The sequence below is a fragment of the Vulpes vulpes genome, chromosome 15, assembly GCF_048418805.1.
Source record: "Vulpes vulpes isolate BD-2025 chromosome 15, VulVul3, whole genome shotgun sequence".
Taxonomy (NCBI): domain Eukaryota; kingdom Metazoa; phylum Chordata; class Mammalia; order Carnivora; family Canidae; genus Vulpes; species Vulpes vulpes.
Genome location: NC_132794.1, coordinates 91,541,344 through 91,564,428, shown reverse-complemented (window position 1 = coordinate 91,564,428; position 23,085 = coordinate 91,541,344). Strand labels below are relative to the sequence as shown.

The following is a 23,085-nucleotide window of genomic DNA, read 5'->3' as shown; positions in this document are numbered from 1 at the left end:
GGAGAGGGGCTAACTCTGACTCTGCATGCCAGACCCCGTGTGCTAAGTCATAGCCAGGCCCTCCTCTCTTGCTGGAAGAAGGGGACTTGCCTGGGCTCATTTGGACCATGCAGGGCAAGTGCCTCAATGTGTGATGAACTCAGGACTAAAGTCCTCTCAGATCTTTGTGGCTGGGATTGTATACCCATCAGCCCCTCCTCCCCACCGGGCCCACTCTGGGTCTATGGGGGCTCAGCTCCTGCAAAGTGATCAGTAGGAACATTACACTTCCTAATAACATAGTGAGCAGCCTTTGGTGAGGAAGGGGGCATGCGGATTCACATCATGTGATCAAGTGACCTATTCAAGTGATCCTATTCACCAGGTGACCACAAATAGCAGCCTCAGTGATGGGGACCTGCAGGCCATTCCTCATTGGGGAGAACAAACACAAACCTTTGGGTGGCCTAGCCTTTCCTTGACTGGGTCACTCCAAACATGGTGCATGGACAGACGGGCAGCTGGACTCCCCAAGGGCCTCATGTGTCCTTAGGCAGGGGAGGGCTCTCCACCTGGGCTTGGTAATGACCTCACTCCCCTCAGAGCTGCTAATTGAAAGCAAGGGGTGTGGCAGGCGCAGCAGGAAATGTTGGAGGACTGAGAGGGCTCCCTGAGAGGCTCTGCTTCCATGGGGGGAGGAAAACAATTTCTCCTGGCTTCAGCTCCATCTCACCAGGCACCCACCCGGCCTCTCCTGCTGCTAACGAAGTGCCTTTAATTAGCAGCCTAATAAAATGCTCTTAATTGGCAAGAGCCAATCAGGAAGAAGAGAGGTCTCCTCCCTTAGTCATTGCCAAGGGTGGTGCAGTTCTAGGTTTCAAGGCAGAGGGATTCCAGGCCAGTCCTGCTTTAGGACAGTGACTTCTGGGCTGAGTCTTCCAAGGGTATGCCCTAAATGCCAGCTCTCCTGACACTGGTTTGAAGGTGAGACCCATAAAACCCAGGCCCAGCCTCTGCTCAATTATGGGCTCAGGTGCCTGGCTGGTGAAGTGACAGCTGAGTAGATGCCAATGGCCTGGGTGGTCTAGTTGTTAGGGAGGAGACTCTAGTGTCCTCTCAAGCAATGTGAAGAGCCCCCTTTCTTGCTACCCAGGTTCCCCATCTGCAAAATGCCAGGTGCACCTGAAGCTCTGACGTGCCTTTGGTCCTCACAGGGCAGTTCTGCACTAGAGCCTGGATATTTAACAGTATGAGAGCTCCCATACCCACGTTGTCACTCCAGGTAAGACAGGCACCGAGTCCAGAGGCTAACAGATCCAAGGAGTCTCTAGTCAAGCACTGAGGAGCACTACCACTAAAAGCCCACAGATGTAAAGCAAGAGGGAGTAGAGGGGGTCTGTCTATGCCTGGAACCATGTACCCATCTGCCAAGATTTGGTTTAAGGAGGGAAGGGGGTGGGTCACCTGGAGTAGCAGTGTTCTCCCTCAGATGGTCAATGCTCCTCCCTTCATTAAAAAAAAAAAATTTCTTTTAAAGATTTTATTTTTAACTAATCTCTACACCCAACATGAGGCTCCAACTTAAAACCCCAAGATCAAGAGTCACATGCTCTACCTACTGTGCCAGCCAGGAGCCCCAGTCCCTTCATTTTTTGTAGCTTGTTGGAGTTTGCTCCTGAATGTGAACTCATCTTTCCAGAAACTGATCAAATGGGATGCAGGGGTAACCCATCTCCTCAGTCCCTGAGGAAGCAGAGGAAAATCTAAGTTCTGGGCCCTGGTTGGGTTGTGGCAGGCTGAGGCTATAGTGACCAGTTCCTAAATTAGACATCACTTTGGCTTCAATTTAATTCATCATGGACTATTACTTGTCTGCCAGGGGTCCCGTATTTTTTTCACACCATTTGGCCCTGACTTCTCTAAATGTTTTCCCATGTCAGATTATCTTAAAAGGTATCTGTGTACTCTGTTCAATTTATATATCGAAACTCATTGTCATCTTGATGTTGGGGCAAAGAGACAAGACACTTAGAAAACTCACTTTAATCTTATATTTGTAATTTAAGTTACTTTTTTTGGAACAGTTAAAAAAAATTCAGAACACACTATTTTACCATGATCCTAGGTTGTGAACATATTTGTACCTTGACTACACATCACGATAACATAACCACAAAAGTCAAAGCAGTCAGTACTTAAGAGTCTAGAGAACAGAGGGCTGAGCCAAACCAACTGAAAGCTCTCAGGGAAGCTCACACTCGTTGCCAGGCCTGCCCCACAGCTGAAGTCCAGCGAACATCCCTTACAACAGTCTGGATGGGCTTGGGTGATCACTGATTTGGGAAGGTGTTAGTTTCCTTGGTACCCAAAGGTCTAACCCTCCTTGTTGGTCTTTTCCTTCAGTGTCCCAGAAGAGAAACGGATAAGAGAGGAAGGGACACTTTATAATGCCATTTACCACCCTGATCCTTAAATATACACACAGCCAACCAGGAGCTGGGTGGGCTGGAGAGCATGTTTTAGAGGTCATCTGACTTCAGGAAATTGTAGATCAATTTTGCACTCAATTTCTAACAGAAGAGATTTCTGCATATCAATGCATTAAGTTCCACTAGAAATCAGGCAGCCATAATTGTGCTCTTTTGGTTTCTCTCCTCAGTTCCAAGTATCCTTAAGTCACAAATGAACTACAGACAGAACCAGCAGAAGCAAAACTCAGCTTTATTACCCTAAGAGATGGCTATCTTTCTGACACTGATTATGTTGTGCCAATGTTAAGTAAGCAGCTCTGGTCTGTACGTGATTAGCTGTGTAAATGAAGCCCAGAGAGATGAAGTCAGCCTGCAGGCTTTAGGTGTGCTGATTGTAAGTGAGAGTTATTCTAGGAGGGAAAAGAGGAAGGCAAGAAGCAAGGGCACCTTTTCATGTTTTCCAGCTCTTGGGAAGTCTGTTCAGCTCATCCAAATAGGGAAGGAGATCAGAAATGTGGATTAAAGTCATATGGTAAACCTGATCATCAAAAAGTGTGATGGTCACAGGTGGTGGGTATCTAAGCATCCCTTTTTCCACTAAGAAGTACCTTTGGATTCCTCCCAAATTAAGCTTGCAGCCTAGGCTCTCATGCCTGCACTATTCTGGGTTGGACTGCTAGCACTTCAGACAGGAAGATGTTACACCTAAAATGGAAGATGCCAAGAAGGTCAACAATACCAAGGTATCTAATCTACTTCTAGGAAAGAAAAAAACCACTCTATTTTCAATATATAGAACCACCCTCCATCCCAAGTCCTTGGTTTCCACATACAGTCAAGTGCTAAGCAAGGAGTAGACCAACCACAGCTGTTCTGACCAATGGGTACCAGGAGATGGCAGAGGAGAAGAGTGCATATTTTCTTCTCTTCAGCTTATGACTTTACAAAAGAAAAATAAAAAAGATTTTTCTTAAGCAGAAAACAGAATGATTTAGGGGCCTAAGGGTTTTTTTCCAGTTCAGAAACAAGTTATGAGGGCCAGACTTTATTACTTGACAATAGAGTTCCAGAGAGTCCTGTCTCTGAAATTTCTGGTGAAGAGTCTCCAGAAAAAATTTTGCCAAGGGACAAGTGTAAAAGGCCTCCATTCACAATTCATGTCCACTTTCCAACTGCACATAAGAAAGGAAAAGGGTGTTCTCAGCAGTGAAAATACATATACGTGCAGCAAGGCATGCTGGTTTTGTCCAAACAGCCCCAGTGTGACTGGAGAGCTCCTGGGTGCAGATGCATGCACATGCTCCTTGTGTGCCCACCTTTGAAGGGGTTTCCTCCCATCTTTAAGAAACACCGTTTTCAGGCCCACACTGGAATTTTAGTGAGAAGTGACTAATCTACAATGGAGACATGCCATTTCAGAGCCAAGAGACTCCTTCAGCTCCTTTTCTACCATTCCTTTCAGTTGTATTGAGACTTTCTTTGTTTCTCTTTTCTTTTTAAAAAGGTCAAACTTTACATTTATTCTAGCCCAGTTGGGGATTAGTGATAATCAATTCCCACCGAAATCATGCAGAGATGGTAAGTGGGGTTTACCTTCTCTGGAAATGAACTTCTACTTACCTGATTATTTCTTCTACAATGAACTGGTAAATGACCCCCAGAGCTGAGAAATGTGACTGACTCAGTTTTTCAGACCACTTAACTTCATTCCCATTTCCATCAGCAGCAAAGGACAATTTGGGGAGAACATGCTTGTTGGAGCTAACGGCTCCACCCTCGATCTCATTTGTGATCGTACTGGACAAGCTTCAAAACAATCTTAGAAATTATCTACCTTCAACTGAACCTAAATGGGAGAGCAAAACCCCGGGCACCAATGAATATTCAACAGCTCCCACTTTTAAATAGCAGCATATAAGAGAAGGGCTAGTAAAGTTATGGCTATTGGACAATATTTTCAAACAGCTTGAAATCCATGCCTCTTTAATGCCTGATCTTACTCAGGGCTGATGAGTTTTACTCCCGGCTGATGGCCCTCTGCCTCACCTGTAGCAAAATCTGTAACCAATCAAAAAGCCAAAAGTAGCCAACACAATAGACAAGGAACTCTGATGATGGCTACATAGAAACATTTCTCTGTAGCATTTGGGTAGTTGGGAAGAGAAGATACTTCCCAGGCAATGCCTTATTATCCTGGGAAATATTTCCTGAATATAACCTGGAATGAAAAGCTTAAAAGCACTCATGAAGCTGGAAAGGAAAAATGCATGTGCATAACTTGCCTCTCAATACATAACAACAACATTCAGTTAAATCAGAAGGGAAGGGGGAAGATGGCTTTCTCTTCCTCTCCCCCTTGCTGAACTAAAGGTAGTCTGGGTTAGAGGTCACCTGCAACTGGCTCCCATTCTGATGCTTTTACAGCAGCTGGTTAAAAAGAGGCTTTCTTTTACTCAACTGCTTTGTTTGGGAACAGAAACAGACCTGATTGACTGCTCAGCTTCCAAGAGAAAGTAGAGACTGCAGTGTGGCCGGTGATGGGTGTGCCCATGCTACACGAGAGGGCTGATGCAGCTCCGTGCTGCCCTGGGAAACAAGCTGGGCACATGCTGGTAGTAAGAACTGTGTTCCCAAGTTGGGGTGGCATATGTGCCCTGCCCGACACTCATACAGCTGCCTTTTAAGCGGTCAGGGTGGCCTGGCCCTTGCTGAGGTCCATTTGTTTAAGTTGTTTACCAACTTCCAGAGAAATTTTATTGACTGGGGAAAGTGGAGAGTTAAATAAGGCCGGGGAAGGAACAAAAGGAAGGAGAAGGCAGTTTCTGCCCCATTTAGCAAACCCTGTGTGCCAAACTTCACCCTGATCCTCTTTCTGGCAGATTTGCCCTTTTGTAAAATACCATGTTTGGGAAAAGCAGGAGGAAGGTTCTGCAGTATAAGGTTGAGATGATTAGCTTGCTTTCTGAGAGATGATATATTTATTATTCTAAATGAGAAAGAAATCCACTTTTACCCCTGACTACCTCTTTAGCTACTCTGATCGTGGTCTTGGCAAAGACACAGGTGCTGGGTGCTCACAGACCCCGATGAGCAAATCAGAGGTGTGAACCATTATGCAGAATGCACCCAGAAGCTGGCTCTGGCCATTTCAAACCTTTCAGCTGAACCTTACCAGTGATTTAAGATGAAGTACAATGCTTTTTATTACACATCTAATTGTTAATGAGAGGAAATGCAATCAGCAACTCTTTTCTAAACTCTACATGGAATCGAGGAGACTGCTGAGTCCAGAAAAGATGCGGCCATTGATGGAGCCCAGGCAATTTCTGCCCTTGCCCCCACCATTTTTGGAGGGGGGTGGTGTTAGAAGAGAGAGAGAAGAGTTGTAAATATGATGGGAGTACCTTCTAAGAACCCACTGCTGCCACACAAGGTCACCTGCAGCAAAAGCCTGCCTTTGAAATTTCGACTGAACAGCATTTATCTCTTCCAAGTGTGGCATTTTCTCACTGATTTGCCTCATGTTAACTGAGAACCTCTCTTCATACTCTTTCTTCTCAGGTGCAGCAGAGAAACAGGTTGAAGGAGAGTGGGGGATAAGGGAAGAGGGACAGAAACAGAAAGAGATTTAAGGAAAGAGGCCCAGATCTTCCAGTGTGTATTTTTGTTTTCTTTCTCTCTCTCCTCAAAGGCCATATAGACGGACAGCTCCTCCTAAGCACAGTGGGGCTGGGCTGATACTGCCGGGTGCTGGGCATTCCTAGGTGCTGTCTGGCTTGAAGTTGTACCCCCTGTACCATAGAAGTTGGTCTCCCAGAAGGCTATATATGGAAACTAGTTCTTCTGCTTAACAGCAAAGCAAGAGAGATTCTGGCAAAACACTAAATATATTTATAAGTCATCTTTGTCTGGAACCAAATAAGGAAAAACAGGTGCAGAGAGGAAAGGAGAGGAGGTGAGGTGAGGTTTAAAAGTTCCAATCATTCACAAAAGATAAAAGACATCTTCTGATAGCAGCACGGAAGCAGTCAGCTGTGCTGAGTAGACCATCCTGGGTCGACTGCAGACCAACTGTGTCCCAACAGGAGTCTCAAAGCCCCATTCCTCGGCTAGTCCGGGGAAGTGGGTAGTAGTTTGATTGTTACTGTTGTTGCTCATCCTGGTATTGGCAGATATGTTAAATACCGCAACTTTAATGAGTCCTGTGTGAAAACAGAGCACAGTCATTAGTCCCTTTCCCTACATTCCTCACTTGCTCTAAGAGGAGAAGAATGGTAACTTAGCTGTCAATTGGGAGAAAGGCTCAGAGGTCCTTCCAACACCTGCTCTCTGCCCATGTTCAAAGCAGGAGCTTCTGTCAAAGACTACACAGCCTGCCTGGGGTCATGGTGGGGCTCACTGACATGCTCAGGCTGCAGCACTCATGCAGAGTAGTTACTCTGACATCTTGAGATTAAGAGTGACTCTGGTGGGTATATCAAGATCTCACCTGCTCCCTGTAATGATGGAGTAGGCAAGGCCAGCTCTGAGGTTCTGGCCCTGAATGGCCAGAAGCACAGCTGTGCCATCAGCAGAAGTGGGGCAGCTGGGTAAAGCTGTCTGGCCACTTGGCTGGAGGGTCCTGGCACAGCAGATGTGGAGAAAGTCTGATTGTTAAAAATGTGCACTAGACACACTCCTGGTACCTTCAAGAACAGATGTATAGATGGTGGCTGGTAATGTGGCCTGGAGATTAAGACAGAAGTTGGGATTTGAGATATAAATTTGAGAGTCATCTACACTGAGATGAGAGCTGAAGCCTCGGGAAGAGAAAAAGCAGCCAAAGCAGGAAGCTTTGATAAGGAAGAAAAGCCCGAGACACACTCTTAGGGGTGAGAGGAGAAAGGAGACATAAACAATCAAAGAGTCAGGAAGAATATTAAAAATGGCAAAATGCCAGAGTAATCTATCTAATGAAGAGAAAATTTTGGCATAAAGGGGATAGGTACATGACGATTACAGTATTACTAACAATGACCACTTTTTACGGAGGGCTTGTTCTGAGCTAGGTACTGTGCTAAGCACTAAGAATTTTACATAGAACATTTCAAAGCAGTCCTTACCACAACTTGGTGAGGTAGGGACTGTAACCCATCTTACCAATAAGGAATCTAAGGCTCTGGAAGTTGCTTGCACAGGGGCACACATCTGGATTTTCACCTGAGCCTGCCTGTGTGACCTGGCTGAGGGATAGGAAGCAGTGTGTCCTCTGTGAGAACTGTAAGCACTAAAGTGAGCCCAGCAGGGCCTGGACCACCACACTTAGAACCACTACAAAAGATGTGCAGAAAAGTGAACTAAATCTGTCTTCTGCCATAGAACTAAGGTAAGTGTGGGAAATAAGCAATCATAATGACAGCAACATTCCCTAGTAGTGCAGTTTTCCCAACCCAGTGATGTCCTAATTAGTGGATTTAAACTGGTTGACACTGGGTGTTATCTGAATATACCATCACATAGATAAAGATGAGATGTAGACTGTTCTCCTGCCTCAGAGGGAGGTTGGAGACTTGAGTGGGAGAATACACGGAGTTTTATCAACCCCAGAGCTACTTTCAAGGTCAAAAGACAGTTTCTTTTATTTTTTGGAAGGGGTGGGGGGTGGGGATGAGGGATAAAAAAGCCACATTTTGTAATCAAATGACACTGACAAGGCAGAGTTAGAAGAAGTCAGCCAAGAGATGTCACCAAGAAAATTGTCTACTCACACATTGTTTACTTGGTTTAAAGGGTGTCTATTACAGAAACTGGTTTGATCTAGGAACTACAAAGTCACAGGCTTATGGGTCATTACTCTTAGTTTTGAAGCTACTTTAAATATCATTTTAACAATCCTATTAGGTAACTGGGGCAGAAATTATTCTTTCTACTACACAAAGATCATTTAGATCTAGATCAAAAATCATCTAGAACTAGCTACCTTGATGAAAGACACTGTCCAGTGTGCAGCCCCAACCCTGTCTCATGTTGGCTTCACCTGCTTTATAGGAACTGGAGGGCTAGCAACAGCCAATATTCCATCTCCCACTCACAGTGCTATGTATACAATTCTTTTTTTCGTACCTGGGCAAGTATGAGGTCACTGTATGATTATTTATCTGGAGATATAGGTGTATGTTCGAGAAGGGGAGCGAGGGGGTTCAGCTTGGGCAGCTGGATCGTTTAGGAAGTCCCAGATGAGGATTGTGTCATCATGTGAACTACTGACAATCTGGAATTCATCAAACTGGAGTCGGAAAACTCTTCCAGAATGCTCCTAAAGCAGCAGAAACAAAAACTTTTGAACTACTCAAAATCAAAAGGACCCAAATTCAGCAACATATCAAAAGAAGTCTATAGAAAGACTATGGTATGATGATAATTTTCTCTAATATTTAGCTGTTTCAAGAACAGAGAAAAAGCAATTTGGAGTAAAGGCAGAATGGAAAAAGTCAAATATTGGGTAGCTGATTTTGTACAAAGTTATATTCACTGGACCTGAGCCATGCCAAAGAGTATGCTAACTTCTCACTGCTAACTCTCCTTGGTTTAGGCTGAATGAGAACATTCCTCAGTGCCTTCCTGGTCTTTCCCTATCTGTTGGATTCTTCTACAATCAGAAGCCAAGAATTGATGAGCAGTAATACGAGGTGTGCTGGTAAATGTATATCAACTAATTATCCCCAATTTGTAAAAGTATTCACCTATTTTTATGCTGTAAAAATTCCTACAGTGCCTAATTTCAAACTACCTGTGTGAGGTAAAATTCCTGAAAGCCTGACAAGTGTCTTTCATAAGCAGGTACAAGCCTGCTCTAGCACACACTGGCAGTAACTACCACCTTGATCAAGATGTAGAATATTTCCAGCACTCTGGAAAGTGCTCTCATGCTCCTTCCTTCTCACTACTACCTTCATCCCAATGCTTTCATCGTGAATTCATTGATTTCTGTTCCTGAATTTCATATAAATACACTCATATAGCATGTATTCTCTGGTGCCTGGTTTTTCTTAACAATGCAAGGTGCCTTTTTGTTACTGCATTTAATGGTCTTTTTAAAAATTACTGGTTGCCATGCCCTTATATGAACACACTGCATTTTATCTTTTCTCCTGTGGCAGACATAAAGGCTGACTGTAGTTTTGGCTATTTAATAAAGCTGCTCTGAACATTTATGCCCATGTTTTTTGAAGGATATATGCTCTCATTTCACCTAGAACTGCAGGGCTATGAAGTAGGTATATATTTAGCTTCAGCATGTATAGAGAAACAGTTTTATTTACTTTTTCAGTTTTATTTATTTTTTTTATTTTATTTATTTTTAAGATTTTATTTATTTATTCATGATAGTCATAGAAAGAGAGAGAGAGAGAGAGAGGCAAGAGACACAGGCCGAGGGAGAAGCAGGCTCCATGCACCGGGAGCCCGACGTGGGATTCGATCCCGGGTCTCCAGGATCGTGCCCTGGGCCAAAGGCAGGCGCCAAACCGCTGCGCCACCCAGGGATCCCAACTTTTTCAGTTTTATAAAAGCTGTGCCAATTTATACTCCCACCAGCAATATATCAGAGTTCAAGTTGCTCCACATCTTCACCAAAAAACTCATGCTGTCAATCTATTAGAATTTTAGACATGGTGGTATGTTATTGGAGTTTCAATTTGCAGTTTTCTTTATGAAATTGAGGAAGTTCCCCTCTATTCCTACTTGTTGAGAGTTTTTATCATGAATGGATAATGGATTTTGCCAAATGCTTTTTCTGCATGTACTTATATAACAATGTGATTTTTCTTCTTTAGCTTTCTGATGTGAATTAAATAGTTGATTTTTTTTTGAATATTAAACCAGTTCTGTATACCTGGAATAAATACCACTTGGTCATGGTGTATATGTGTATTTTTGTGTTGTTGGATTTAGTTTGCTAATACTTTGATGAGGATTTATTTTATTTTTAAAAGATTTTATTTATTTGAGAGAGGGAGAGAGAACACATGCACAGGCAGGGAGGAGAGGAAGAAGCAGGCTCTCCACTGAGCAGCCAGCCCATGTGGGGCTGGATCCCAGGACCCTGAGATCATGAACTGAGCTGAACACAAATGCTTAACCAACTAAGCCACCCAGGCACTCCAAGAATTTTTTTTAAAGAGTTACTTCATTTTATCAGCATACTGCTGTCTTTTAAATGAGTTTAGAAATTTTCTTTATTGTGAAATAACTAAATATAGGGAAAGTGACAAGACTACACTTAGATTTTAAGGAAAGTGTTTAAAATATTACCAAAAAAATCCTGCCTAATAAACTCACCTTAGTCATACAATTGTGTTTGCCTATTACCTTATCTTTTTTAATACTTTATTTTGAATTATGGTAAAAACCACATAAAATTTACTATCTTACCCATTGTTAAGTGTACAGTTCAGTGTTGCTAGGTACATTTATACTGTTGTACAATCAATCTCCAGAACTTGTTCATCTTGCAAAACTGAGATTCTATATCCATTAAACAACAATTCTCTATTTCCCTCCCCCTCAACCTCTGGGAACCATCATTCTACTTTCTGGGTTTGACTACTGTAGATACTTCATGTAAGTGGAAGAATACAGTATTTGTCTTTTGTGACTGGCTTGTTTCACACTTAATGTCCTCAAGTTTTATTCATGTTGTAGCATGTGACAGTACTTCCTTTCTTTTCAAGGCTGAATCATATTCTATTGTACAAATATACCACATTTTGTTCATGCATTCATCTGCTGATGAACACTTGGGTTGCTTCCACCTCTTGGCTACTGTGAATAATATTGATATGAAGATGAGTATGCATACCACCTTGAGATCCTGCTTTCAATTCTTTCACTCAGAAGTGAGGGTGCTGGATCATATGGTAATTCTATCTTTAATAGTTTCAGAAACCCATACTGCTTTCTTTTTAAAAAAATATTTTATTTATTCATGAGAGATACAGAGGCAGAGACATAGGCAGAGGGAGAAGCAGGGATGTGGGACTCAATCCGAGGACCGCAGGATCATATCCTGAGTCAAAGACAGGCACTCAACCGCTGAACCACCCAGGCGTCCCCCCATACTGCTTTCTGTACAGGATGCACCATTTTACATTCTTTACAAGAAGTAAATGAGCTCACAGATGAGACATACTGATCTGTACTTTTCTTTCTTTTTTTTGCTTTTGGTATGAGGGTAATGCTAGCCTCATAGGATGAGTTAGGAAGTATTCACTTTTATCTTCTGTAAAAGACTGTGAAGAACTGGTATAATTTCTTAATTTCCTTAAACATTTGGTAGAATTCACTAGTGAACTCATTTGGGCCTGATGCTTTGTTTTGTAAGATTATTAATTATTGATTCAATTTCTTTAATAGGTATAGGCCCATTCAGATTGTCTATTTCTTCTTATGTCAGTTGTAGAAGATTGTATCTTTCAAGGAATTGATCCACTTCATCTAAATTAAATTTGGGGGCATAGAGTTGTTCATAGTATTCCTTGATTACTAACCTTTTTTTGTTTATGGGATCTATAGCGATGCAAAATTGGGTTTAACATTTGGATACACATAAAAGGGGTTAGCAAAATCTATTCCTAATAAAACAAAATCCATTCCTAGTAAAAACTCCTAGCAATCTAGGAACTCAAAGAAACTCGCTAATCCCCTGATAATGGGTTATCTACAAAAAACCTACAGCCAACACAGATCTACGTATATATGTGTAAACAAAATGGTGAAAGACCAACTGTCGTTTCGCCAAGATAAGGACATCCACTCTTACCAATTCTTTTGAACATTGTATTGAAGGTCTTGGTCAGTACAAGAGGACAAAAGAAGTCAAAGGTATACATATTGCAAAAAAGTGTATTTCTATATGCTTGTAATGTACAACTCAGAAATTAAAAATTTTAAATACCAAAAAATTAAAGTATCATTTACAATAGCATTAAAAATAAGAAATACTTGGGGATAAATATGACAAAAGATGTGTCAGACCTTTACAGTGAAGGCTATAAAACACTGTTGAAAAATTTAAAGACCTGAACAAATGGAGAGAGATAACTGTTTCATGGACCAGAAAAAAGTGTTAAGAACTTAATTCTCTCCAAACTGATCAAGATTCATCACAATCCCAGTGAAAATCTCATTTTTGTTGTTGTTGCAACTGGCAAACAGATTCTAAAATTCACGTGAAAATTCAAAGGACCTTTTCAAACTTTGAAAAGGAATGAAGTTGAAAGACTAATCCTTCAAAAGTTAATAAAAAGCTGCAGTAACCAAGAGAGTATGATACTGGCACCATGAAAGACAAAAAGATCAATGGAACTGAATAGGTCCATAAGTAGACTCACGTAAAGGAGAGTCTTTTGAATAAATAGTGCTGGAACAACTAGATATCCATATGAACTTTGATCCATACCTGTATGATCTACAAAAATGAACTCAAAATGTAAAGCCTATGGGATGCCTGGATGGCTCAGTGGTTGAGCGTTTGCCTTTGACTCAGGGCATGATCCCAGGGTCCGGGATTGGGTCCCATGTTGGGCTCCTGCGGAGAGCCTACGCCTGCTTCTCCCTCTGCCTATGTCTCTGCATCTCTCTCTCTCTCTCTCTCTCTCTCTCTCTCTCTCGAATAAATAAAATCTTAAAACAAAATGTAAAGCCTAAAACTATAAAAATTCTAGAAGAAAACAAATGGGAAGATCTTTGCGATTTGGGATTAGGGAAAGATTTTTTTAGATATAATTGCAAATTACACAATCCATAATAGAAAAAGTTGATACATTGGACTTAACAAAAATTAAAAACTTCCAAAAGGTACTTTTAAGAGAATGAAAAACAAAACATAGACTGGGAGAACAGATTTGTGAATCACCTATCTCATAAAGGACTTGTATCCTGAATATGTTAAAAGAAATCTCAAAACTCAATGAGAAACCCAGTTAATTAAAAAAATTGGCAAAAGATTCAGATACTTTACCAAAGTAGATATACAGACAGCAAATAAATGCATAAGAAGATAACATTATTAACATTAGGTATATGCAAATTAAAATCACAATGAAATACCATGACGGGCGCGCACACCAGGCAGCATGTAAACAGGTGGCGGGCACGCACACCAGGTGGTGGGTGTGCACACCAGCGCAGGTGGGTTAACCTGTGTTTATTAGAATGACTCAAAAAAAAGACTGTACTAAGTATTAGTGAGGATGTGGAGTAACTGGTACTCTAATGCACTGTCACATGATACAACTGCTTTGGAAAACAGTTTGGGGGACACCTGGGTGGTTCAGCGAGTGGTTGAGTGTCTGCCTTCAGCTCAGGGCATGATTCCGGAGTCCAAGATCCAGTCCCACATCAGGCTCCTTGCGAGAAGCCTGCTTCTCCCTCTGCCTATGTCTCTGCCTCTCTTTCTGTGTCTCTCATAAGTAAATAAATGAAATATTTTTTTAAAAAAAGAGTCTGGCAATTTCTAAAAATATGAAACATACACTTAACATACGACTTAACTATTCTGCTCCTATGAATTACCCCAGAGAAACTGAAGCATTTCATTGTATATAAATGTTTACAGAAATTTTATTTATAACTGCCCCAAAATGGACACAACCTAAATTTTCATCAACCAGCAAAAGGATAAATAAATTATGGTAAAACCATATAGTGGAGTACCTACTCAGCCAATTTTAAAAAGAAGTGAACTATTGATATAAATCAACAACAAGGGTGAACCTCAAAATAACTATGCTTAGCAAAAAGAGATAGACAAAAAAGAGTAAATACTGTACTGTATGATTTCATTTATAAAACCTAGAAAATGCTGGGACTCCTGGCTGGCTCAGGAGTTAAGTGTCTGTCTTCGGCTCAGGGCATGATCCTGGAATCCCAGGATGGGAATTCCACACTGGGCTCCCTGCATGGAGCCTGCTTCTCCCTCTGCTCCCAAGTCTCTGCCTCTCTCTCTCTGTCTTTCATGAATGAATAAATAAAATCTTAAAAACAAACAAACAAGCAAACCTAGAAAATGCAACCTAATCAATATTCACAAAAAATAGATCAGTGTTTGCCTGGGGATTGTAGTAACAGGAAGTGGTGTGGGATGGGAAGGAGAGATTACAGAGGAGGCATATGAACATATGAAGATATGTTCATATCTTGAAGTAGATGGTTTCACTGGTGTGTATACACATCAAAATTTATTGAGTTGTACATTTTAAATATCTTGATTACATACCAATAAGTCAGTTTTTATTTTTATTTTTATTTTTTTAATAAGTCAGTTTTTAAAAACTTAAGACAACTCAATAAATAAATGAGGACAAGATTTGAACAGACACTTCATAAAAGATAAGCAAATAGAAAGATGTTCTACACCATAAAATTTCCAAGAAATGCAAATTAAAACTACAACCACTACACACTCAGTCAAATGGCTATAATTCTTAAAAAACTGACAATACCAAGTGCTGTCAAGGATGTAGAAAAATGGAAAATGGGACTCTCAAACATTACATCGGTGGAAATACAAAATGATTTGCATTTGTGAACTCCCAAAATGCCACTTTGGGAAACAACTTGGTAGTTTCTTTTAAATTTGAACACACACAAAAAAATAAAAATTAAAAAAAAAAATTTGAACACACACACACTTTTATGATGGGATCCAGAAACTGCACTCCTAGGTATTTACCTAAGAGGAATGAAAACAGTATGTATACACAAAAACCTGTATGGGAATGTTTTCAGCATCACCCTAAACTGGAAGTATTCCAAATGTCCTTCAACTGGTAAGTGCATAAACAAACTGGTTCATTCACACAGTGGAATACTACTCAGCAATACAAAAGAACTAAGCACGAACACATGCAACAACATCAATGACTCTCAAATGAAGTGAATAAAGCCAAATGCAAAAAGCTACATACTGTATGACTTACTTTATAGGACATTCATAAAATGGCAAAAATCAGAATAGTGGCTAGGGGTGTGGGAGAGGGGAGTTGCTATGAAGGGGTATAATTTTTGGGGTGTTAGAAATGTTCTAGATCTCGATCAAGGTGTTTACACACTGCAAAATTCAGAAAAACACACTGAAAAAGGGTAAATTTGGCTGTATGTAAATTACACCTCATTTAGACTTAGATTAATTTTAAATGAATGAAAGTATACATTTTAAAAAACATGTCTGAAACATGCAGGTAAAGTAGGTCTGATGCTGCAACAATGAGCTTTAAATCCAACCAGGAAGACAAAGAAACATCTCTCTCTCCTCCAGAGCAGAGGCTGCCAAATGTTGAGAGTTAGGATTCAGAACACCGGGCTTCAAATGCTAGCTCTCATCTTTACTCTGAGTTGTGCTCCCTGGTGCCCCACCTAATTTTCTTTTTCCAATGGCAGTAGCTTTTAACCTTAGGCCATTTTCTCATCCGGGCCTTTGGTGAACACCGTGATAAAGAATTTAGCGCTTTCAAAGGTGACTTTCCTCCTTTTGAGTCACTTCTTTCCTCAAATGTCAAGATGTTTATGGCAAGGAATAAAAGAGATGGGATTCATGTTGCTGGAGGCAGCATGCCTTGAATAGGCTGCAGAGCCAGGGGGCTGACTGGGGGTTCACACAGACTCCCATGACACTTTTTGCAGGCACAGGTGTGTAGGTCCTCAGCTTCTGGACAGGTTCCAATTTGAGTAATTATGTTCTCTCTCCCTAAGTACCCCCTACTGTTTCTGGTGGATACAGAATCCTTATTCACTTCCTGTACTAAACTGTGGTGTAGAGTTGCTGTGCAGCTGTTAAACAGCTGCCACATTCCTCTCTATACATAGTCTCTAAAGCACTTTTGGATGAAAGGCGCTAAAAAAACATATTTTATTGTCATGTATTAGTTGCCTTTCCACTTAGTAGTAGGTTTCGTGAGCTTCTATCAAATCCAGATCTGTATTCCATACCACATCAATGTTTCATTTCTTTCCCTTCCTGTTCCCCAACCTCCTCTAAACAGCAAGGTTCTTACCACAAGGGTCCGTAGACAGAGAGTCCCTGCAGGAGCACGGGGGTCCAAAGCAGCTACAAGATCCCACACTTTAATTTTTCTAAAGATCCAAAAGGGGACAAAAATCTTAATTAAAAGCAAAATTAAGGGACCATGGGAAAAATAGCAAAAAGTCATGGCAAAAAATAGGTATGATAAATGTAATATTTTTTGATGAATGTAATTTATATGATAAATGCAGCTCACAAGAATATATAAAAGCTTTTTTTGTTTTGGAGACTTGGTTTTTGCATTCATTCTTGGGTAGAGGTTATTGGTCTTAACGGGAAAAATGTACAGGTTTAACCTAAAAATGAGAAATAGGTTAGCTCTAACCAAGCTTAAGTGAATGGTAAAGTTATACCATACTTTGGGGCCAGGAAGAGATCTTATATATTAGACTCTTAAAGACTGATAGAAGAGATCACTTAGACCTAGAAACCTACAATTGTGAAGTATCTTCTTTCTGGTCAATTCTAAGAATGGCCCAGGTAACCTGTACCAGAGGACTAGAGCCCACTGAAATACTCTGGAGTTTATACAAATTCCCATATTTTGATTAAAATAAGAAAAGTTTAGCTCTTCCAAGAACCAAACATATGGTCATGTCTCCTCAAGGTAAATAACAGACAAAAACCAAGAAAGGTGGGTACAGATAAAAATCAGGGCAATCAGAAAATACCATGTAACTGGAGTATGTTCTCACACCCTGAACAATCTCCCACGGGTAGAACAGTGATGGCTGACTCAAAGCAGAGAAAATGGTCTGTTCCTACTGTATGAGTTGTCTTAATCACTGCCAGCTCCTAAACTAAGGTAATGTAGTAAGGTAGTTTCTAATATTTAAAAAGCTGCCAAGATGTGAACTATAGCCTTCCACTCCCTCATGTCAGGCATCCTGACAAGAAGAAATAATAAAGAGGCCTTCATAAGTAAATACACTTTTATGTGAGTTTACTATGTGCTTAGCATTGCTGGACATGGGATCCATTCACAACATGAATGGATTTTAAAACCACTGGAAATTAGACCGAAGAAAATAAAGATTACTGAACTTGTCACTAAAATGTTAAGAGAAGTGAAGACAAGAGAGCTGCGCTTTTAGGAATTACTCAAAGACATCAAATTCAAGAGCCTACCACATTATGCCCCAAAGATACTGCCTCCAATATTTCAGTTCTATTAATAAGTCATTATTTTACACACATATCCTGGTATACTGGGTTTTCCTAGTTCTTTGCTTTATAGGTGAATCAAAACAGATGAATGCATAACTAAATAACTAAACTGTTAATGAAAATCACCAGGAAACAAGTGCAATTAAATGACTGGGAAAAATATCTTAGAAAAGTAAACAAAGGAGAGGGGAATACATAGATGAGACACAAGAAATATTGTATCAGATCCTTTCTGTAAAATCTATAATCTTTTAGAGTCAGGGAAATACTGTATTTAACATCCTCCGGTAGGAGGAATCAAGATGTACATTTTGTTTTTTAAACCCTGTTAGCAAACTCACCCATCATAGGCCCCACTGACTATCCTCTTGTTATCAAATCGAATACAACGCACCAGTTCCTCATGGCCTTCTAACACTCGTAAACATGCACCACATTCTATGTCCCATAATCTGGAAGAGAAAATTGAGTCAAGTGAATTTTCATGTATTCTTTTCTAAGCTTGGCATGCTATAATACACTTCATATGTCTTCAAAAAATTCCACAAAAATAAAATCAATCAATACTCATACAAAAATGTATTGCTTTCAATGTAATTTATTTCCTTTCTGCTGTATAACTCAGACAGAAAAATGTATGATTTAAGTTAAAATGAAATATATATTTTCAAAGCACAATGCTTTATATAAGTCTGTAACCAGGGTCTCCAAGGCATAAAAAGGATGAATTCAATGTACCCAGTTGCCTGTGAAGGAAATGACCAAGAAAAGAAAAGTAATGCTTCCTGAAATCACCAGTAAGAATGAGATACATGGGGTAGCCTGGGTGGCTCAGTGGTTTAATGCCGCCTTCAGCCCAGGGCGTGACCCTGGAGACCTGGGGTCGAGTCCCATATCGGGCTCCCCGTGAGGAGCCTGCTTCTCCCTCTGCCTGTGTCTCTGTCTCTTATTCTCTCTGTGTCTCTATGAATAAATAAATAAAATCTTAAAAAAAGAATGAGATACATAGTGTCAGTGATATCCTGCCCTCAAAGTATGTCCACCTCTGTTACTAATGACACTTTCTCTTTTCACCCATTGTCCAGGACAATTTTTCTCTATAATGGAAACAAAAGCAAGTTCTCAAAAATGCTTACATGCTAATTAAAAAAACTGGGGGCACCTGGCTGGTTCAGTCAGAAGAACGTACAACTCTTGATTAATCTCAGGCTTGAGTTTGAGCCCCATGTTGGGTATAGACATTACTTAAAAAAAAAATAAAATCTTAAAACTATATGCTTTTGGACCAATCCAAATGAAATGAAAATTTCCTTAGACCTAACAGTAGCTCTGTTGTTTTCTAAAGGAGCCTTTTTATCTTCTTAGTACTTTTTGAAGGAAGGGAAAGGATCTTCAAATCTTCCAAATTCTATTCATATCTCTCATTCATCTTTGTGAAGGGAAAACACCAAAAAGTACTTCAATCTGTGGATTCTTCATAATTTCAAAGGCTAGAAACTCCCTGGATAATTATGTAATGTGAAGAAAACAGTGTACAATTTCTAGTAGGGAAACAAATCTTTTTTCTTTCTTTTTTTAAGAATATTGGTGGAGAGAAAAGGCCTTTGGCTATTTATTAGCACTTTTTAACTGTACACAGGAGGAATTTAAAGAGGAGGGCCTTCAACCTCCATCTACTTATCACTCTTGTCCACTTCCTCATTACCTTTAAAACAGGTAATAAACTATTATAGAAAGGAAACACATCAACAAAAGGCTTTGCTGTGCTATCTTTCTGCTTGGGGCAAACTATTTTTTTGTGGCAAACTTTTAACCTAGAAGAAGCTACTGAAAGGAAAAACATCTGGGATGCCCAGCTAGTGTTTGACTCTTGATCTCACGGTTTTAAATTGGAGTCCTATGCTGGGGTAGAGATTACTTGAAAATAAAAATCTTTAAAAAAGAAAAGAAAAACATTATAAATATCATACACTTGAAAATTTGTTTGCTCTCTCTAACAATGAATAGCAGGGTAAAAGTTATCCCTTCTGGGTAAAGGCACTTGCTGCTCACCTGATAGTATTGTCAGATGAGCCACTCACAACCAGTCTGTCTCTGTACTGCAAACAGGCAATGCCACGTTTGTGTCCATTTAAGGTCCTTACAAATTCACAAGTACTTGTGTTCCATACCTAAAAGAGAAATTGCATTTGGCAGTAGATTTGATGCTTTTACTAGTAAGATCTATGGCAACTGGAGTCTTGGAGAAGCAGAAAACAGCACTGAGCCAACAGCGGTAAGTCAACTTCTCAAACCAAACCAAACCAAATCAAAAAGAGAAAAGAAAAAAAGGACAAGTTTAATTCACAATAACATAGGGCTAATTTGTACCTGGCTGCTATCACATGAGAATTCCTCAAATTGATTTACTCTTAGGGGGTTAGTCTGGTTGACAAATTTTCTTAAAGCTAAATTTACCCCTGCCCTTCTAAACTCACCATTATTTATAGGAATAGACACCAACCAAAATTTTCACACAGCTTGTCTCACTTGTTGCCTTTTTACACATAGACTAGTATCTGAATTAAATATTAAATTACTCTACACTGACATTTAATATGAAATTTCCTGGGATCAGATTTTTACATGAACTCCCTTACTCTAAGTTGGGGACTTACTGAAAAATGCCTCATTACCTTTATAGTCCTATCTCCAGATGCAGAAACGATGTACTTGTCATCAAAGTCTACAACATTGACAGCAGCTCGATGTCCAACTAGTACCCTCCGGAGGGTAATGTCAGTTGGGGAGGCCATATCCCATACAGCAATGGAACGGTCTTTAGAGCAGGTCACCATCATGCCATTATTGAAACGTAAGTGCAGAACTGCTTCACAATGGTGAATTAGCGTGTTTAGCATTTCACCTGTATTTACATCCCACACCCTGGAACAAAGACATTAAGAAGGTTATCTGAGGTTTCGATGGTGTTCCTGGCTATAATCTATTTGACCACCACATTCCCTACCCATCCTGAGAGCAGAGTGTACTTTAAGGCTGAGCAGAGGTGAAGAGTTATGATGGCCAATGCGGAACTGATAGATAGAGGGCTGGACTAGGAGAGTAGGAAAAGGAAGGGATAGGATGCTGCCAATGTGAAATTCTTCAGACACACTACTGAGTGTGAGTTATGGGGGTTATGAATGAGGATGTAACCACCATCACCTACAAGTTGGGCCCAGACTTCAAGGTTATTATAAAACTTGACATTCAATCTGCTATCTTTAATGAGATACATTTTAAAATAGGAATCTGAGTAATAGCAGTAGCATTAGTGTCCCATCAATAGCCCTCAGGAAATAGAACTGACATAGGCCAAGAAGCTTCTGTAACAGACTGACGTAGTACTGTGGATTTGAGCTTAATAATGCTGGGTTTTCAGTCTCACCATACAGGTCAGCGCCAAGATGAGCTATACTCTAAATCTAAGGCCCCATTTCTGTGCCTTGAATGGGGGTAAAGATCAAGAATAGCCATCCCATTGTAAATGGGGGCAGAGTGTGGGACCTTTGGATAGCTTGAGAATTTTGTGTAATGATATATTTTACTTTGATTACTCTATTTTTGTATTTTTACTTTGATTTTCATAACACATTTCCTTTTTCAATTTAACCCCATCTTTTAGAAAATAGTTTTGTCCCTTACCCTATAAATGATGTTAGTCTCTACAATGTTTTGGCTTCCTTGAGGCACTCCACAGCATCAATAAATGTTAAATGTCGATAACTCTAAGAACTGAGTTTGCTATGCCTTTAAGTCAAAAGATAAGAAACAGGAGCAGCCTTTCCTATTCACAGAGGATAATTTTGAATGGTAAACATTTAACTTCAGAGAATCTAACAATGCAGTTAACTGCCTTTTTTTCTTTTTTCTTTTTTTAAGTTACTTTTGATGCATTATGTTTGCTAAATCCTTTGGCTTAAGGCAAAACTCCTAACAGAGGTTTCCAGCAGTGCTGCTGGTACCCAGAACTCAAGCTACACTGGACTCCAGCAGCATAATGGCTGCGTCATCAAATCACTAACGCCTCTGGAAATTGAGGGCCCCTCCCTGAATAAAGCTTGCAATTAAAAACTGCAGGGACAACATGGGGGGTGCTGGCAAAGAGAGCGCAGTGCTCACCTGTACACATTTCAAAGGAGATAATGCGGGAACCCTGGGTGGCGCAGCGGTTTGGCGCCTGCCTTTGGCCCAGGGCGCGATCCTGGAGACCCGGGATCGAATCCCACGTCAGGCTCCCAGTGCATGGAGCCTGCTTCTCCCTCTGCCTGTGTCTCTGCCTCTCTCTCTCTCTGTGTGTGACTATCATAAATAAATAAAAATTAAAAAAAAAAACACACAAAGGAGATAATGCATGCCTATACCACAGTTATAACCACCTGAAAGGAAGCTTTATTCCATTCACATCATTTCCCTGTGAGGTGGTTTTTCTAACAAATGCAAGGTTTACCAAGTTTCTATAATGGATGATTCCCCAAAATTAAAATAGAATATGTAGTTTCTTCAATGTGAAAAAAAAATGTCAACTTGCCTTAATCATTCCTTTTTTTTTTTTTTTTAATTTTTATTTATTTATGATAGTCACAGAGAGAGAGAGAGAGAGGCAGAGACACAGGCAGAGGAAGAAGCAGGCTCCATGCACCGGGAGCCCGACGTGGGATTCGATCCAGGGTCTTCCAGATCGCGCCCTGGGCCAAAGGCAGGCGCCAAACTGCTGCGCCACCCAGGGATCCCGCCTTAATCATTCCTAAATCAAGTTTTCTAGTTCTAGGTGGACAATGATGTGGAAAGCTGATGGTTTATTCTTCTTAAGTTATGAAGTTTCAGAACTGTGTTCAGGCAGCTATACACAAAATTACTAACTTTCTATGACAAAGAACAGAGGAGATATGGTATTCCAGAGTTCAAAAGATCATTTGAAATTTTCTACCTGACCGTAGAATCCGATGATCCAGTTATGATCACCCTCTCATCATACTGGAGACACAGGACAGAACCCGTGTGGCCTGTGAGAATTCGCTTGCATTCCAACGTGCTTTTATCCCAGATCTAGGATGGCAAACAAGATCCTTTTGATCAATGTGATAATGGCGTGCTGCTGAGACTTGTTGGCTCTATTACGTGTTTGATTCCCCGAAAGAATCAAAGCCCAGAGCAATGTGGAATGCATTCTTCTCTATAGGTATAGCAAAGCACCTATATATATGTGGCTTCAATACTAATGCAGACTTTATCCTTTTCATCAAGGAACAGAGGTAGCCTATAATTATGTGAGGCCCAAAGGAGTGATAGCACACTCAGTGCACTTTAAGAAGAGAGTTTAACCCAGGACGTGCTTCTGGCAAGAAGCAGGTAACTGTCCTTTAA

At 40.5% G+C, this 23,085-nt stretch overlaps 1 protein-coding gene across 11 annotated transcripts in view; it reads right to left on the bottom strand.

The window, feature by feature from the left end:
• Nucleotides 1-2,016: 2,016 nt before the first annotated feature.
• Nucleotides 2,017-23,085, bottom strand: part of BTRC (beta-transducin repeat containing E3 ubiquitin protein ligase) — a 184,773-nt gene continuing 163,704 nt past the window's right edge. For all 11 annotated transcript variants that reach the window (XM_025992389.2, XM_025992399.2, XM_025992411.2 and 8 more), the window contains 7 exons: nucleotides 22,649-22,767; nucleotides 20,355-20,604; nucleotides 19,732-19,850; nucleotides 18,021-18,131; nucleotides 16,484-16,562; nucleotides 8,553-8,745; nucleotides 2,017-6,652 (listed from right to left, as the gene is read on the bottom strand). In XM_025992389.2, the coding sequence (XP_025848174.1) occupies nucleotides 8,584-8,745; nucleotides 16,484-16,562; nucleotides 18,021-18,131; nucleotides 19,732-19,850; nucleotides 20,355-20,604; nucleotides 22,649-22,767 (840 nt within the window). In that variant the 3' untranslated portion in view covers nucleotides 2,017-6,652; nucleotides 8,553-8,583. The remainder of the gene's footprint in view (nucleotides 6,653-8,552; nucleotides 8,746-16,483; nucleotides 16,563-18,020; nucleotides 18,132-19,731; nucleotides 19,851-20,354; nucleotides 20,605-22,648; nucleotides 22,768-23,085) is intronic.